Below are 19,228 nucleotides of genomic sequence, written 5' to 3'. Positions count from 1 at the left end.
TTGAGGGCCTTCCCCTCTTCCATCAACCTTCCACCTTATCAAGCATGACATCCTTCTCCAGGGAATGGTCCTTTCTGAAAACATGACCAAAGTAGATGAGACAAAGTCTGGCCCTTCTTGCTTCCAGGGACCAGTCCAGCCGCACTTCCTCCAGGACAGATTTGTTAGTCCTTTTAACAGTCCATGGTACTTTCAGCATTCTTTGCTAACACCACAACTCAAAAGCATCAATTTTTCTTCAGTCTTGCTTATTCATTGTCCAGCTCTCACATGCATATGAGGCAATTGAAAATACCATGGCATGTGTCAGGTGCACCTTAGTCCTCAAGGAGACATCTTTGCCCCTCAGCACTTGAAAGAGGTCTTTTCAGCCAACTTGCCCAGTGCTATACATCATTTGATGTCCTGACTCCTGCTTCCTTTGGTGTCGACTGTAGAACCAAACAATGTGAAGTCTTTGACAACTTCAGTCTTTTCTCCATTTATTGTGATGCTGGTTATTCGTCCAGTTGTGAGGACTTTTGTTTTCTTTATATTGAGATGTAATCCATACTGCAGACTGTGTTCTTCAACCTTCATCACTAAGTGCTTCAAGTCATCCTCACTTTCAGCAAGCAAAGTTGTGTCATCAGTATATCTCAGGTTGTAAATGAGCCTTCCTCCAGTCCTGATGCCACATTCTTTTTCACATAGGCCAGCTTCTTGGATTATTTGCTCAGCATATAGATTGAGTAAGTATGGTGAAAGGACACAACCCTGACACACTCCCTTCTTCATTCCAAACCATGCAGTGTCCCCTTGTTCTGTTTTAATGGCACCTTCTGGTCTATGTACAGGTTTCTCATGAGTACAATCAAGTGTTCTGGAATTCCCATTCTTCTCAATGACATGGCACAACTCAAATTGAGGAGAAATAGCTGCAAACATCTACTAATAATTGGAACACGGAATGTACGAAGTATGAATCTTGAACAGAGAGTAGCTAAAGCAAATGGAAGAAATGATAAGATTAAAGAGCTGAACAGAAGATTTCAAAGAGCAGCTCGAGAAGAGAAAGTCAGGTATTATAATGAAATGTGCAAAGACCTGGATTTAGAAAATCAAAACAGAAGAACATGCTTGGCATTCCTCAAGCTGAAAGAACTGAAGGAAAAATTTGAGCCTCAAGTTGCAATATTGAATGATTAGATGGGAAAAAAATTGAATGATGCCAGAAACATAAAAAGAAGATGATAGGAATACAAAGAGTCACTGTACCAAAAATAATTGATCAGTGTTCATCTATTTCAGGGGTGACATATGATCAAGAAACAATGGTTCTGAAGAAAGAAGTCGAAGCTGCACTGAAGGAATTGGTGAAAAACAAGGCTCCAGGAATTGATGGAATACCCATTGAGATGTTTCAACAAATGGATGCTGTGCTGGAGGCACTCAGTTGTCTATGCCAGGAAATTTGGAGGACAGCTATCTGGCCAGTTGACTGGAGAAGATCCATGTTTGTATCCATTCCAAAGAAAGGTGGTCCCACAGAATGTGGAAATTATAGAACAATATCATTAATATCACACGCAAGTAAGATCTTACTGAAGATAATTCAGAAATGGTTGCAGTAGCATATTGACAGAGAATTTCCAGAAATGCAAGCTGGTTTCAGAAGAGGACGTGGAATGAGGGATATCAGTGCTGATGTCATTTGGATCTTGGCTCAAAGCAAAGAATACCAGAAATATGTTTACTTATGCTTTATTGACTATGCAAAAGCATTTGATTGTGTGGATCATAACAAATTGTGGATAACATTGAGAAGAACGGGAATTACAGAACACTTAATTGTACTCATGAGGAACCTATACAAAGACCAGGAGGCTGTTGTTTGAACAGAACAAGGGAACACTGCATGGTTTAAAATCAAATAAGGAGTGTGTCAGGGTTGTATCCTTTCACCATACTTATTCAATCTATATGCTGAGCAAATAATCCGAGAAGCTGGACTATATGAAGAAGAACATGGAATCAAAATTGGAGGAAGAATCATTAACAACCTGTGATACGCTGATAACACAGCTTTGCTTGCTGGAAGTGAAGATGACTTGAAGCACTTACTGAAGAAGATTGAAGAATACAGTCTGCAGTATAGATTACACCTCAATATGAAGAAAACAAAAATTCTCACAACTGAATAAGCAACATCACGATAAATGGAGAAAAGATGGAAGTTGTCAAAGACTTCACATTGCTTGGTTCTACAGTTGACGCCAATGGAAGCAGCAGTCAGGATGGACGTATAGCACTGGGCAGATTGGCTGCAAAGGACTTCTTTCAAGTGCTGAAGAGCAAAGATATCTCCTTGATGATTAAGGTGTGCCTGATGCAAGCCATGGTATTTTCAGTCGCCTCATTTGCATTTAAGAGCTGGACAGTGAATAAGGAAGAGTGAAAAAGAGTTGATGCTCTTGAGTTGTGGTGTTGGCAAAGAATGCTGAAAGTACTATGGACTGCTAAAAGAGCTAACAAATCTGTCCTGGAGGAAGTACAGCCAGAATGCTCCTTGGAAGTGAGAATGGCCAGACTTCGTCTGACCTACTTTGGTCATGTTGTCAGAAGGGATCATTCACTGGAGAAGGATGTCATGCTAGGTAAGGTGGAGAGTCCACGAAAGAGGGGAAGGCCCTCAACGAGATGGATTGACATGGTGGCAGTGGCACTGGGCTCAAGTATAACAAGGATCGTGGAGCTGGCACAGGACCGGGCGGTATTTTGTTCTGTTGTGGGTTGCTGTGAGTTGGAGACCACTCGATGGCACCTAGCAACAACACAAGAAGTTTGTTAATGTGGTTGAAAAATTAAAATCATGTCTTTAAAATACATTGTAACATGCTTTCCATTATAGATGAACAATGTTGCCTCAAAATGAGAAACTGACCTTATAAATTGTAAATATTTAGAAGAGGAGGAATCTGACTCTGTAGTTACATTTTTCCTTTTTTAAACTTTTTATTGTGGTTTAGGTGAAAGTTTACAAAGCAAATTAGTTTCCAATCAACAATTTATACTTAGATCATTTCATGACATTGGTTGCATTCCCCTCAACCTGTCAGCACTCCTCCCCTTTCTACCCTGAGTTCGGTGTTTCCATTTGCCCAGCTTGCCTGCCTCTTACTGCCTTCTGAATTTTACTTTTGGGCAAATGCTGCCATTTTGGTCTCATATAGTTGAATGTTCTAGGGCGCACACTTCAAGTTATAGGTCTGCCTATTGTTTGGCTATAACGTGGTCTCTGGGAGTGGGTTCAGTTCTAAATTTGAAGGGTGTATAAGGGCAATAGTCTGGGGGGTTCCACTAGTTTCTATCAGACCAATTTTTTATTAGAATTTTGTTCTACATTTTTCTCACTCTTTCTTAGACCTTCTGTTGTGTTGCTAGTCAGGGTTGTCAGAAGTAGTAGCTGGGTACCATCTACTTCATTCTAGGTTAGTGCAGTCCATTTAGTCCTTTGGACTAATTGTTTTCTTGCATCTTTGGTTTTCTTCACTCTCCTTTGCTCTGGATGGAGAGACCAATAATCTTAGTGGCTGATTGTAAGCTTTTAATACCCCAGTTGCTACTCACCAAACCAGGAGAAAGAACATTGTCTTTCTAGACTCTGTTATGCCAGTTGACTTAGATATTCTCTGAGACTGTCTCTAACTCACAAACCCAGCAACTCAGTCCCATGAGGTGTTTGATTATAGCTAAGAAGTTTTCCTGACTGTCCCCTTCTTTGTTCTATTATATACATGGATATATTTGCAGCACATACAAATGTGTATGTAGAAATAGCCACTGTCAAACCAACAGATGCATGTGGTTGTACTTCCATACACCATCCCACATTTATTCACTTTACATTTCTACCTATGTATCCAGTCATAAATTATTGTTTGTTACTACTATTATTGGAGGATTGTATATGTAATTGTATTTACCGTTGTTGCCTTTTTCTTTTACATACCTCTCAGTGTCTTCCTTTGCCTTGGTCATATTGTGCTTACTTCCCCCATTATGTGTATTGTCTTTCCCTTTACCAAAGTTAACATTCGTTTACCATCTAGTGATTTTCCCTTCTTCCCCCTTCCTTTCCTGGTGACTATCAAAGAATGTTTCTATGTGAAAACCTTTTCTTGACTTTATACAATAGTGGTCTCATACACTATTTGTCTTTTTGTTATTTCACTCAGCGGAATGTCCTCCAGGTTCATTCATGTTGTGAGATGTTTCATGTATTCTTTGTCATTCTTTAATGTTGTGTAGGATCCCACTGTGTATAGACACTTAAGTTGTTTTCATCTTTTTGCTATTGTGAATAATGCTACAATGAACATGGATGTGCATGTCTATTTGTGTCATGGCTCTATTTCTCTAGGATAAATGCCTAGGAGTGAGATTGCTAGATCATATGGTATTTCTATTTCCAGCTTTTTAAGGAAGTGCCATGCCATTTTCCACAATGGTTGTGCCATTTTCCATTCCCACCAACAGTATATAAGAGTTAAAGTAAAACTACTGTTTGGTTTTAAGAAGACTTTAGGGAATATTTTCGGTTTAAGGCTTAAAGATGATCTCAGACCAATAGTTGTAGGGGTTCATCTAGCTGCCATGGCTCCAGAAGATCTGGATTCCACAAGAATTTGATATTTTGTAATTTTATTATTTAATAGTCTTGAATCAAAATTATATTTGCTTCCTTAACTTAAAATTTCCAAGTTGAGATGAATTCTTGCTTTTCAAATTTACCACTATGATTCTGTTTTGTTTGTGATATGTGAAGAAATATGAAAATCCCTATCATCCTTTATGTTTGGCAAGCTCGATTCTTTCCATCAGCTAAAATACAATGTATTTCTCACAAATATGAAACGATTTTTCTTTGTTGTTGTTGTTATGTGCCGTCAAGTCGGACCTGACTCATAGCAACCCCTCCTTGGGTTTCCAAGGAAGTATCACTACGGAAGTAGATTGCCCCATCTTACTTCCGAGGAGTGGCTGGCAGGTTTGAACCTCCAGCCTTCTGGTTAGCAGTCAAGTACCTTAGGCACTATGGTAGCTCTATATTTTATATTTTTGCTTTTTTAAAAACATCTTTTTAATATGTCAAGTCCTGGTAATACTTCTCTCAGAAAATGACTGAATCAGATAAGATTATTTATTTTTTCCCTCCCAGCCTTACCCACAAGAACAATTTGAGATGTTTCATAGTAAAAGTCATGGTTCCTTTGGTAATGAATATTTCAAGGAATTCCCTTGGAAATTATAGAATAGGTGATTTTTATTATACTTTTGCTCCAGATGACAATGAGATGAGCCCCAACTTTGCAATATGTATTTTAAAAATAGGACTATTAAAGTGACTTCAGATATTAGCATTTTTGTGTTTATAGATGCAAACTGCTACATCTTTTTGGGGAATTAAAAGTTTTTGTTTCTTATATGGAATATTCCTTGGTAAGACTAAAACAATTTTTGAATAGGTGATAATCTCCGTAACTTGTAAGTAAGCTTGATAGATGTTATGAATAATACTGAGGTGTTTTTAAAGTATAGAGTTTTTAGAAATAATAAATCATAGATGTCAAAATGCATAAGGATAAACATTCAGAAAGAATTGCTGGGTTTTTAATGTAAAGCTGTTTGGCATATGGAATAGATGTTCCCATATCTTTAAAGGTTAATGTGATCATCACCTTTTCATTCTAAACATATTTGTACATTTACTTTTCCTCCTATAAAGGTTTTGTAAGCATACAGACTCCTATGTATAGAAGCTCTGCATAATTCTTTCAACATGTTCTTATTAATTCAGCTTCCCAATATTACTTTATAAATGGAAGTATTTTAAAAAATATGAGAAAAACTTGTCAGGAGATGAGTCATATACACTGAAAAAATCTTATAAAAAATCCAAAATATGTTGTTTTTTTTTTTTAAAAAGTTAAAAAGGCTGTGATCTAAACTTAGTTACAAAAAACAAAAATGAACTAGCAAATATAACCATAAATAATTGTAGAAAAAAAGGACAAAAAAGAAATATACTAACATTTAGTAAATATTACCTAAAATGGTATAGTAGGGAGACTTTTTTTCTTTTTTTCCAGTAATCTGCAATGAGTATATATTTATACTTAGGAAAAATAATGGTTTTAAAAGAAAAATATTTTCTCGTAATACTGCCCGTAAGAAGAGCCCTGGTAGCACAGTGGCTAAGCACTTGGCTACTAACTGAAAGGTCAGTGGTTCAAATCTACCTGCAACTCCACAGGAGAAAGATGTGGCAGTTTGCTTCTATAAATATTTACGGTGTTGGAAACTGTGGGGCAGTTCTACTCTGCTCTATAGGGTTGCTGTGTGTCAGAATCGACTCACTGGCAATGAGTTTGGGGCTTACATATTTAGATTTTAAGTTAATCCTGTTAAGGTCTTATAAGGAAAATGAATATGTACTGTCTATAACCTACTCCTGTTCTCCTACATTCCTGCTGCACGGAATTTTCTTAAACATTGATCTAAGAATAAAGGGTCTCATTCTGTCTTAATTGAATTAAATTCAGATATTAAGTTTCACAAATAAACATTGGTTTGTTAGAACTATTAACTTTTGTATACTATAAAAAGCTATATGTTTTAAATAAAATCATATTTAAGTCCTTGCTTTAAAATATTTCTTTTAAATTTTAGAATAGACATCCTTTTTACAATATAAAATTATTATATTGACTTCCTGGCATTTATGATTTATAGAATCCAGGAACTTTGAAAATGATATAAATTATTTGAAAATTTTAATGCAAACAAACCAGATTTTACTATTGAATAACTTGAAATTTATACGTTTATTTCTGTAATAACTTACTTTAATATAGCATGCTTAATAGGTATACATTTTTTGTTGCTTTGTTACCTACAGTGGAGTAAATAAATATGTAATTAAGGCGTTGTGTGATGAAATACTGGCTTCTTAATCTACTTGACCTCTTAAAAGGAAATTAAAATGATAGAGCCAGAAGGAAAATGAATAGTTAATTGTGGAGGAGGAGAAAATGTAGCTCGTACTTGACTAGAGGCAGCTGGGGAAGTGACGTCCTGTAGCATTTGCTGTTCTAGAAAGTACAGAGACACGTAGTGAAAATGGGAGGATCTAGGAGGAGGCAGTCTCCTGTGTAGTGTATATTTATCTGTAAGTGAGCTGTTGGGGAAGGAATTAAATACAGAAACGCTGTCTGCTTGCTGCCGTAAGACAACTAGAGAATTGCTGATTTGCTTTAACTTTTAAAATACCCAGCTTGGTTATTTTTCTTAGAATCATTGTATTGCTAAGACTGGGGACGCTGTTTTTTTTTTTTTTTTTTACAAAGGGAAATCTAAGTTCATTTCAAGGCATTCGAAATGGGGAAAGACTATTACTGCATTTTGGGAATTGAAAAAGGAGCTTCAGATGAAGATATTAAAAAGGCTTACCGAAAACAAGCCCTCAAATTTCATCCAGACAAGAACAAATCTCCTCAAGCAGAGGAAAAATTTAAAGAGGTCGCAGAAGCTTATGAAGTATTGAGTGATCCTAAAAAGAGAGAAATATATGATCAGTTTGGGGAAGAGGGTAAGTATTATGTTCATTCTGTCTCTTCGCCTCTGTGTCTTTCTCTCTCTCTCTGCCTTTTTTTTTTTTCTTCCTCTGTTAGCCTTTCTGCTGGATATCACGGAATTGGATTCTTTGACATAGAAAAAGTAGAAGGACAATTAATGAATAAAAGCAAGATTTGATCCTAGGTCATATGAATATTACATAGCTATGAATGAAAATATACTTATTTATCTTTTATTTTTAGCATTTTGTATTATACATATTCTACCCTTAGATTTATGATGTCAACATTGTATATTTTAAAGAGATCTTAAATTCCCATTGCCCGTTAAGAATTATGTCAAAAGTCTTATGCAACCTGTTTTGTTTGCTGATGAATTTCCCCCCAGAAACAGTAAAGAGCCTTTAATCATTTGAAACCTTAAGATTGGCAGTTTAAATTCTGGGTAATTTATATTTTATTCACAGAACAAAAAGTTTTTGCCTTTTTTATACACTGAACAAGATAAAAACATTTCTTTTAGAAGCAGAAGGCCGAGGCATTTAGCCTCTAGCTGTTTCTGGCATTCTGCCTGGAGAGGAAAGAATTTTCCTGATGTCATAAAATACCAGAACAAGTTTTTAGCTTAATTGTAAACAGTAGTTGTGTGCCAAGAAAATGTTTTCAAAAATACAATTTTTAACCTAAAATGGCCACCTAGGGAGTTAGAACAATTTTTAATTTACTTTTAGGTATCATTTCTTTTGAGATTTTAGTATCTAGGTGTAGAGGAAAGCATGACAATGTCCCTTTCCTCTCCCTGCCATACTTTTGTTTCTTGCATTATGAGATCAAAAACTAGTTGACTACTATGTTGTTGTTGTTATGTGCTCTCGAGTCGGCCGACTCATAGTGACCCCTCCTTGGGTTTCCAAGGCAGTAACACTATGGAAGTAGATTGCCCAACCTTCCTTCCCAGGAGTGGCTGGTGGGTTTGAACTGCCAGCCTTTTGGTTAGCAGTCAAGTGCTTTAGGCACTATACTACCAGAGCTCCCAGTTGAATATTATAAATGGGGATAATTTAAGATTATCCTTTTATCATTCTGAATTTTAAATAAAATTTGTCCATGTCCATATAAATTCAGAAAGCACTCTCTTGTTAATAAATAAGACTATTTTACTTTGCTAAAGTAAATATTTTTAAATTGCTATTTTTTTAAAAAAATTGATTCCTATTCTGGGATTTTCAACTTTTTGGACGAAAACTATATTATTTTATTGTTAGCTTTTCTCCCACAATGTTTTCTTTTAAATCATTATAACTTTTTTTTAATATATCCCTTTGCTTCTTTTATTGCATTTAATGTTCAGTCTTCCGAACTAGAAATGCATCCTTAAAAATAAAGTCAAGCAGTGACTGTGCTCATTTGAATTAAAAATATGAAATTCAGATAAGCAGGATGATCGTGTATAGTAAGAGAGCACATTGCTCAATGTAGACATTATTTACTAGTTAAACTGAACTATAGTTTTGGTTTCAGGTTTAAAAATTATCTCAAATAGTGCTTTTCTTGAGTGCTGTTTTGCCAGTGTTTATGTATCTTGGTTAGTGAGTAAATTTTTAAAAAACTAAGCCAGGGTCATGTGCACACTCTGAATCTTTTTCCTTTTTGACTCAGAAATTGATATAGGCAATAAGAGGAAAGAGTAAGGGGAGAATAGGCTTTTTAAAGCATAGAGATACATTCATTGTCTACTGATAGGTCACTTGAAAATATGGCTAAATGAAAGTTATTTTTCTTCAGCAAAAGAGGTTAAATTAATTTGCTCTTTATTCTGAACATCTCTAATTCTTTTAAAAATTACTCTTTAAGGACATTGTGAAAGTAAGGGAAATTTTTTCTTTCTTTGCCTTTCATTGGTGTTTGTATCTACAGGTCTTTTTCTATAGCCACTGTTACTTGTCTCAGTAATAGTTATAAAACACTGAATTTTAGGACTGTGAAGCCACCTTCTATGTACCTGATACACCTTTTTTTTTTTTTAATCTTTTTTTTAAATTATTATACTCTATTTTAAAACTTGGAGCCTGGGACAGTGGACCGTGGGAAAAGGGAGTCATGAACTGAGAAGAGTATGAAATGAATATGCTAAATTTAGATGTTTAAGAACTAGGAGAACCAGTAGTCCAATTTATTTATGTTCTGAACAATTTTAATATCCACATTTCAAAATTTTGGTGAGAAAGTTGATAGAAATAGAGATGTTTTAAACTTACCATATGACCCAGCAATTCCAACTCTAGGACTCTACACAAGAGAAATGAAAACATATGTCCACACAAATAAAAGTATGTGAATGTTCATTGCAGCATTATTTGTTACGGCCCCCAAATGGAAACAATCCAAAAGCCCCATAAATTGGTGAATCGATAAAATGTGTTTTGTTCAGCAGTTAAACAGACTGATGTAATGAAACTTGCTACAACATGAATGGAACTCAAATATTATGCTAAGTGACAGAAGCTAGATATTCTGTGTGACTACTCTATTTATATGAAATGTTTGTGTTGTTGTTGTTGTTGTTATATGCCCTCGAGTCGGCCCTGACTCATAGCGACCGCTCCTTGGGTTTCCGAGGCAATATCACTACGGAAGTAGGATTGCCCAACCTTCCTTCTGAGAGTGGCTGGTGGGTTTGAACCGCTAGCCTTCTGGTTAGCAGTCAAGTGCCTTAGGCACTGTGCTACCAGAGCTCATGAAATGTGTAGAAAAGATAACTTTATAGACAGAAAGAAAGTTAGTGATTGCCTAGGGCTGGCAGTAGGAGTGGAGATTAACTACAAATAGACACTAGGGAACAATTTGCAATAATGGAAATGTTCTAAAACTGGATTGTAGTGATAGTTGCACAACTCTAAATTTTCTAAAATCATTGAATTACATATTTAGAACAGGTAAAATTATGGTCTGTGATAATAGAACTATTTTAAAAAATAGCTTTTTAAAAACTGTGGAGACATTTTATCCATATCTTGAATCATTTGAAAACAAAAAATACAGAACTACAGAAATTTAAAACCAAAGTTTTGAATTGGTTCAGTGTATGTCAACCAAAATTTGCATTAAAAGATTTTTAAAACATTTCCTTATGGTTGGGTATTTACTCTAGTTCTCTAACATTTCTCCTTCTTTATGTCTTTCTTTTTTTGTTTATAGTTTATTCTGTGACTGACTTATTTATTTATTACTGAAAAGTAATATTTATATGATCAAACTTTTTAGTATATTAATCTTTATACTAGCTTGCTTTTTTTGTTCTTTTACTTAAATATTTAATCAACTATTTACTATGTTTCTAAAAATATGTAAGTAAATTGGATTTTTGTCAATCAAAAACTGTTCAATGAGACTCATTATACTAGTAACTGTAAGCCTTGATATAATCTGGATTTTTACATACCAGGTTTCCTTAAAGTAAGAGTTATTAAAATTTTATTATTTTTTCTTCAAAATTCAATTTTTTCCAAAATTTCTCTTTTTGATAAACTTATAATAAACTCAACTAACTGGGAGAATTCATATATTGGTTTGGATTGTAGATTGATTAGATGGTTTGTTTTAAAAAATAATAGCCTAACTAAAGCTTAGGTTAATGTTCATTCTAGAGTACATTCCTTGATCCTATAAAGTGATGATGGTGTCTAGAAAACATTTTGGGAATCCAGGGAATATTATTTGAGGGAATCCAGTTGAATATTAATATTTCCTATGAGCAATCAAAATGTAGGTAATTAAGAGGTGACTATACAGTTAATAGGGGGAGCTTTGGTAGCATAGTGCCTAAGGGACTTGACGGCTAACCAGAAGGCTGGCGGTTCAAACCCACCAGCCACTCCTCAGAAGCAAGGTTGGGCAATCTATTTCCATAGTGATATCGCCTCGGAAACCCAAGGAGGGGTCGCTCTGAGTCCGGTCAGACTTGATGGCACACAGCAACAACATACAGTTAATAGGAGCTCTGGTGGTATAGTGCCTAAGGCATTTATTTGACTGCTAACCAGAAGGCTGGCGGTTCAAACCCACCGGTCACTCCTCAGAAGGAAGATTGGGCAATTTACTTCCATAGAGATACCACCTGGAGACCCAAGGAAGGGTCACTATGAATCAGATCCGACTCCAAGGCAATGAGTTTGGTGTTTTTTGGTATACCGTTAATGGACATGTCTTATAATTGAAGTCTTAGTGAATGCAAGTGATACTTATGTAATAATTCATTTATATTATAATGGCATGGATTTTGGTAGGATTTTTCAGCCCAGTTACAGTTGCCTTATCCTTTATCTGACGTACAGAATTGACTCTTTAGTGTCTAGAAAAACTTCAGAGCTGCATGGAATGCTTTTTGTCAGCTTTGATAAATAAGTCATTTCAGACAGTATGAATCTTCTCAGGGATATTATTTATAATCCTGATTGAGTTATGATTTTTATCAGAGTAGGGAAGAGGTTTTAGGGAAAAGCCAAACCCATAATATAATAGCTTACAATATTATTCTTTCATGATTCCATTATGGGTTCAAAACATTTAGATTTTGTCTTGTAGAGTGTTAGAGTGGGAACCTAACTTTATTAACATTGTTAAATTATTACACTCTACTAATTTGGGGATAAAAGATAAAATGATTGAAATAACTTAAAAATTCGTTTTGTCACATTGTCATTACCTTGAGTTACATACATATCCTACCATTAAAAAAAAATCTGTCACTAGTTTTTTAACATCGGGAGTTGTTAATCATAACTATACCACTGAAATTTATAGAAAGAAGTGTTGTATGAGTTCCATGTTAAAATTTCTTGCCCTGTTTATACTTACCATTCTATTTCTACATGGAAGTTTCCTTAAGTGCTGTTTAGATGTATTATTAACTACATATTTTGATTATTCTCAAATTATTAGGTCTCTTTGGAGCTCTGGTAGCATAGTGGCTAAAGCACTTGAATGCTAACCAGAAGGCTGGCGGTTCAAACCCACCAGCCACTCCTCGGAAGGAAGGTTGGGCAATCCTACTTCCATAGTGATACTGCCTCAGAAACCCAAGGAGGGGTCGCTATGAGTCGGGGCTGACTCGACGGCACATAACAACAACAACAACAACTTTGATCTCTCTAGATTTCTATTCATGAATGAACTTCAGACATCAGCTGAGACTCTGTTAGATCACACAATTGTGTGTGTGTATGCATATGCCTTTCAGTTAGAGGTGCCAAATATACAATAAAGTATACAAAATTCAGTCTCTTTCAAAGCATATTGCATGTTTTCATTGAACCCTTTAATTATTAAATCTCTCTTATATGTTTATATGTGAAAAAAATATATGTATATACACATACACAGTGCTTTTGCTTCTGCCATCTTCACTATCCTGACAATCAAGTCACCTTTTTTAGTTTGATTTAGGACAACACTGAGAATTGGTTCATTCCCTTCATTCAGTAAAATGAATGCCTATCATGTTACTGCCCTGTATGCATATGCAATGCAAAAATGAATAAAACCTATTTCCTTCCCTCAAATTACCTACTTTTTGAACATATCAGAGGATATTAGAATCTCATAATTTAATCTCTTGAATTTTTCATGGTTTTATAATTTTTAGATTTATAATTCTTAATTTGCTTCCTTGTTCAGGAAAGCCTGTAAGGCTCATTCAGAAACTTTGTTAATACTGTAATGATAAATCCTTATCATTATTCGTCCCTTAAATGATCACTGTACTGTTGTTTTGTAGATTTTAGTAGAAATATGTCTTTGGTGTGTAGTGAAAAATGTAGTTTCAAATATGTGATCTCTGTGATCTGTATATTACTTAGTAGAACATTAGAGCAAATGAAGATACTGCTCATGTAGTAGTGTCAGAGGGTAACCATATAGCGATCTAAACTGGGTTGTGCAGACAGAAATAACCAGTCCAAAGGCCTTACATGTCAAGAAGCTTTATAGCTCTTGATTTCAATCTTCTTTTCATGTACTGCTGAAATTAATGCTAGCTATGACATGGTATGCCTAGATAAATAATTTTGGTATCTAGGATAAAACCCACTGCCATTGATTCGATTCTGAGTCATTAGTTTTTTAACATCAGGAGTTGTTAATCATAACTATACCACTGAAATTTATAGAAAAAAGTGTTGTGTGATTTTCATGTTAAAATTTCTTGCCCTGCTTATACTTACCATTCTATTTCTACATGGAATTTCCTTTAAGTGCTGTTTGGATATATCATTCTACTCAGGACAGAGTAGAACTGCCCCATAGGGTTTCCAAGGCTGTAAATCTTTATAGAAGTAGACTACCACATCTTTGTCCCAAGGAGGGGGTGTTGGGCTCCAACAATGGACATTTTGGTTAGTTGCTGAATGCTTTAACCAATGTATCACTAGAGCTCCTAGTATCTAGGATAGGAGTAACTATTTTATTGTCTAAAAAAATACTTTAATAGGGTGTCCTCATTACTAGAAATTTTTTCCTTTCTGCCACAGAAAGAATCCTGTTTTAATTCTTAAACAATAAAAGTTAACTAATTTAGCTGTTTAGTATAGATTTAGTATTTTGTATTTATTGTACTTATTGATTATAATGGCACTTAAATATTTAGTTTTGTATCTTACATTGGTTACTGAAGACATTTTTAAACATTTAACTTTATATATCCCAGTATGCCAAACTCTAGTATAGTTTATAAAATAGGTTCCTGGTTTGATTTTGTTTTTCTTATTCACCTCTGGGATAGTTACCCAGAATAAATTACCACTAAAACTAAGGATTTGGAGGAAGAATTTGAAAGCTAAACAGTTAACTTAGGCTGTAATCAACAGAAGTCCTATAGCTGTTCTTTATTTAGTTATAATGTCCTTTCTAGCCAGTATTAATAAATTGCAACCTAAGTTAGCCAACATTTATCAGCAATAACATTTTTAAAAGTTTAACTTTCAAAGGGTACAAGGTGTTTTCTAATCATGCTTATCTTTTTCACTTAGGGTTAAAAGGAGGAGCCGGAGGTACTGATGGCCAAGGTGGTACCTTCCGGTACACCTTTCATGGTGATCCTCATGCCACATTTGCAGCATTTTTTGGAGGTTCAAACCCCTTTGAAATTTTCTTTGGAAGACGAATGGCTGGTGGTAGAGATTCTGAAGATATGGAAGTAGATGGGGACCCTTTTAGTGCCTTTGGATTCAGCATGAATGGATATCCAAGAGACAGGAATTCTGTGGGACCATCCCGCCTCAAACAAGATCCTCCAGTTATTCATGAACTTAGAGTATCACTTGAAGAGATATATAGTGGTTGTACCAAACGGATGAAGATTTCTCGGAAAAGGTTAAACCCCGATGGGAGGAGTTATAGATCTGAGGACAAAATTCTCACCATTGAGATTAAAAAAGGATGGAAAGAAGGCACCAAAATTACTTTTCCAAGAGAAGGAGATGAAACACCCAACAGTATTCCAGCAGACATCGTTTTTATCATTAAAGATAAAGATCACCCCAAATTTAAAAGAGATGGGTCAAATATCATTTATAATGCTAAAATTAGTTTACGAGAGGTAAGTTTATAGGACCTTGCAATTCTGAGACCAAATAGAATAATGCAGCTGATCTTAGGGAATTTATCTAAATAATATTTATTCAATGCTTACTACACATTATTTTCTTAATCCTCATAACAGCCCTCTGATGTAGTACTACTGTTATACCTCTTTTATGGATGAAGTTATAGTTTTTAAGTTTAATTACCTATCCAAACAGTTTAAATGCCAAATTTATGTTACTGAATGGTGGTGGTTGTTGTTATGTGCCGTCGAGTCGGCCCCGACTCATAGCGACCCCTCCTTGGGTTTCCGAGTCAGTATCACTACGGAAGTAGGATTGCCCAACCTTCCTTCCGAGGAGTGGCTGGTGGGTTTGAACCACCAGCCTTCTGGTTAGCAGTCAAGTGCTTTAGCCACTATGCTACCAGAGCTCCTTATGTTACTGAATTATGTGCCTAATATTGGGTGAACTCTGTTCTGTTTTTACAAGTGTGGTTTATGAGATCTACATTTGTAAGGTCATCATTTTAGCTGATCTCTTAAGGTTTTTTTCCAAAGTTGTAATTATAATTGTATAACAAAGCATTAAAAATATTGAGAGACAAAATAATAAATAAGAGTATAGCCTTAATATATAAGTTCCTATTTCTTCTGTTTTTAGGCACTATATTTCAAATTGGATTATATCCCACAACTATGGTCATGTCAGTTCTCTGCTTAAATTTTTTAAAATAACTCCATATATCATCTACTGTAAAGTCTAAACTCTGTTTTGAAATAAAAGGTCATTTTAACCTACTTTCTACCCATAAATGCACATGCATTTTCCTAAGTTTGCTCTATTATTCTTTTGTATATATCTGTGTCATTGAGTTCTAGCTCTGGTGGTATAGTGCCTAAGATATTTGACTGCTAACCAGAAAGCTGGTGGTTCAAACCCACCAGCCACTCCTTGGGAGGAAGATTGGGCAATCTACTTTCATAGTGATACTGCCTTGGAAACCCAAGGAGGGGTTGCTATGAGTTGGATCTGATTATTCTTTAGTATATATCTGTGTCATTGAGTTCTGTTCTCCGGAAAACTACAGTTCCTCATTCTGCCCCAATACCTACTACCAGTCCATTGCTTATTAGCTTAAGTATTCTGTACTCCCGACGGGTAGAGGTAAGTCAGGTGCCTATCCTTTCACAAAAGACTTCTGCACATACCTCCATGCCAGCATTATACTGTATTAAAATTGCTAGTTTGCTTATATGTCTCTTCCAGTAGGCTGTGCATTCCTTCAGGTGGGGTCCATCTCAGTGGTCCCTATATGCTCAGCATTTAACAGGAATGTGAGTCATGGAGTAGGGATTCAGTAAACATTTATTGAACAAAATAATAAATATATCTCTTGTTTCCACATTTTCCCTCCAGGGAAGTAGGTAACTGCTTCTATCCAATTCTTCCAGTCATGAATTTCTCCCTCTTCTCTTCACCTGTTCCATTCCTGCATCTTTAATGCTGTTTTAGTAGCAATGTCAAACTTACCTATTTTATTCCAGGGCTGTCTGGAAGACACCCTTTCCTTTTCAATCCTGTCCCGTGTACTCTTTTGTAACATTTCTGATAATGCATACCTTTTTTTCAAGTTTTTTTTTCTTTATTATTTTTTTTCACACTTTTTAGTGTGATTTGGGTGAAAATTTTCAGAGCATGATAATGCCTATCTTGAAGGGAATTTCTAATGGAGAACAATTTTTATAATTACTGATTGTTTTGGAGCTTAAAAATTTAGTGGTGTCATTCTTTAGCACCTGGTAATTTTTTTGTTTAGATTTCTAAGTGTTAAAAAGTTTGTTAATTTTATCTTTGTTGGTCCATTTTAGGCATTGTGTGGCTGCTCAATTAATGTACCAACAATAGATGGAAGAACCATACCTATGTCATTAAATGATATTGTGAAGCCTGGAATGAGGAGAAGAATTATCGGGTATGGCCTGCCATTTCCAAAAAATCCTGACCAACGTGGTGACCTTCTAATAGAATTTGAGGTGTCCTTTCCAGATACTATATCCTCATCATCCAAAGAAGTACTTAGGAAACATCTTCCTGCCTCATAGAGTGAAGAACTTTGTTACCCATATTTTGACAAGGCACTGAAAATACAAAAGGACTGGCTGTTTACTGATATAGATGTGAATTCTGTATAAAGATGTGTAAATTCTTTTGAAGGCTCATTACATTGCATGAATAGAGACGGGTCAAATAAATAGGCAAAAGGGATTTTACAGTTAAAAATTAAGAGAAAACCACTCATTGTATTTAATTTCATTTTTCTCAAATTAGAAATTTTTAATATTTTGCTTACATATACAAGTTTATTGTTTTTGTGGAGTCAGGATATGTATTTCCATATATGTTTTCAATAAAGTACTAGACTATCCAAGTACTTTATTTCTTATATCTTTAGATTATCAGCAAGATAGGTTCCCATTTATAATGGAAATTATAGTTCTTAACTAAATTATACATATGTATTTTAAGAGAAGATTAAAAACCTAAGTAATTTGGAAATGTGGTTAACTACATTTAATAAACTTTTAAAATGCTGCTGTAGGGCTAGTACCCAATAAAAGAATATCCTGATGCATATGTTTCACCATTTTGATTTTTAAAGTATGCTGTAGCATTTCATAATAACATAATTGCAACATTCATAATGTAGGTCTTTTCTTCATAAAAAGGAAATTAATGGAAACTTATCTCCTATGGAAATCCCAGTTGCCTGAATTACTGATATTTTAGAAATAGGCTGTTTTTAAAATGCCATATGTACTTTTATGCAAGTTGACTATATATCTTGGACTTAATAAATTACAGGTTCATTTTATTGTCTTCTAATATAAAATAATTTGTGTAACAATGAATGTGTTTTTAGAGGAAATGCTGTTATTTGGAATTAATTTTCCAATTACAGTCTTCTTTAACTTACTCATAACATGCTGTATGTACCTTATGCAATTTCCCTAAAAGGAATAAACTACCAGTATGGTCTTAAACCAAAATATGGGAAAAATAAACACTAACTGCTGCTTATGGATAATGTTGCTACTACTTGTTATGCATATAAATATTTTACTTTTTCATATGTATAGATTGCATTTCTTAGGTGTTTTAATTTTTTTAAATATATTTACGTTTAAAAATTTCTTTTGTTTTTGTTTCCTGTTTTATAATTATAGTAAGAATGGTGTTTTCAAACAAAGTTTTTCATTAACAAATAATTTTGGGGATGATTCATATATATATATATATACCGAGTATGTTAGCAGAATATGAAATCTTCTTTTAGATATTTACTATAAATAGGTTTTAAGAACTGTATACTTTTTAAATAGTAGTTTTCTTGAGCTATGATTCACATACCACAAAGTTCACCCTTTTAAAGTCTACAATTCATTTGTTTTAGTATATATATTCACAAAGTTGTTCCACCATCACCATTTTCAGTTCTGTAACATTTCATCACCTCAGAAAGAAACCTCATACGCATTAACAGTCACTCTCCATTCCCTCCTTCTTCCACCTCTTAGCAATTACAAACTTATTTTTTGTCTCTATTGATTTCCCTATTCTGGACATTTCATATAAAAGATATTAAACAATGTGTGAGTTTTGTGTCTGGCTTTTTTCACTTAGCATAATGTTTTTAAGGTTTCATCCATGATTTGGCATGTATCAGTACTTCATTCCTTTTCATGACCAAATAATTTTCTATTGTATGGATATACCACATTTTGTTGATCCATCCATTAGTTAATGGGCATTTGGATTGTTTCTGCTTTTTGGCTATTATGAATAATGCTACTGGGAACGGTTTTTTTTAATAGTTGTTTTTTTTTTTTTTTTTTTTTTTTAATGTGTGGACATATATTTCAATTCTCTTGAGTATATACCTAGGAGTGGAATTTCTGGAACTAAGCATAGGCTTTCGTTGCAAATAGAAAATTCCTTGAAAAACTGCCAGAGAATTCAGCTAATCATACTTAT

General features: G+C 34.6%; 1 protein-coding gene across 1 annotated transcript; it reads left to right on the top strand.

Moving 5' to 3' along the window:
• Window positions 1-7,419: 7,419 nt before the first annotated feature.
• On the top strand, window positions 7,420-17,298 carry DNAJB4 (DnaJ heat shock protein family (Hsp40) member B4). The gene is made up of 3 exons (XM_007946487.2): window positions 7,420-7,630; window positions 14,642-15,210; window positions 17,065-17,298. Exons 1-3 carry the CDS (start codon window positions 7,420-7,422, stop codon window positions 17,296-17,298), a joined length of 1,014 nt encoding a protein of 337 aa, XP_007944678.1.
• Window positions 17,299-19,228: the final 1,930 nt, after the last annotated feature.

This window comes from Orycteropus afer, unplaced genomic scaffold, assembly GCF_000298275.1.
Source record: "Orycteropus afer afer isolate SDZICR_OR568_19922 unplaced genomic scaffold, OryAfe1.0 scaffold00164, whole genome shotgun sequence".
Lineage (NCBI taxonomy): Eukaryota > Metazoa > Chordata > Mammalia > Tubulidentata > Orycteropodidae > Orycteropus > Orycteropus afer.
The sequence above is the reverse complement of the archived record's forward strand: the minus strand, read 5'-3'. Positions and strand labels throughout refer to the sequence as shown.

What these genes read in the sequence shown, in the direction of transcription:
- DNAJB4 (XM_007946487.2), top strand. Translation starts at nt 7,420, where the DNA reads ATGGGGAAAGACTATTACTGCATTTTGGGAATTGAAAAAGGAGCTTCA. An exon ending in TGATCAGTTTGGGGAAGAGG is followed by an intron (nt 7,631 to 14,641) that starts GTAAGTATTATG and finishes TTTTTCACTTAG; the next exon opens with GGTTAAAAGGAGGAGCCGGA. An exon ending in CTAAAATTAGTTTACGAGAG is followed by an intron (nt 15,211 to 17,064) that starts GTAAGTTTATAG and finishes GGTCCATTTTAG; the next exon opens with GCATTGTGTGGCTGCTCAAT.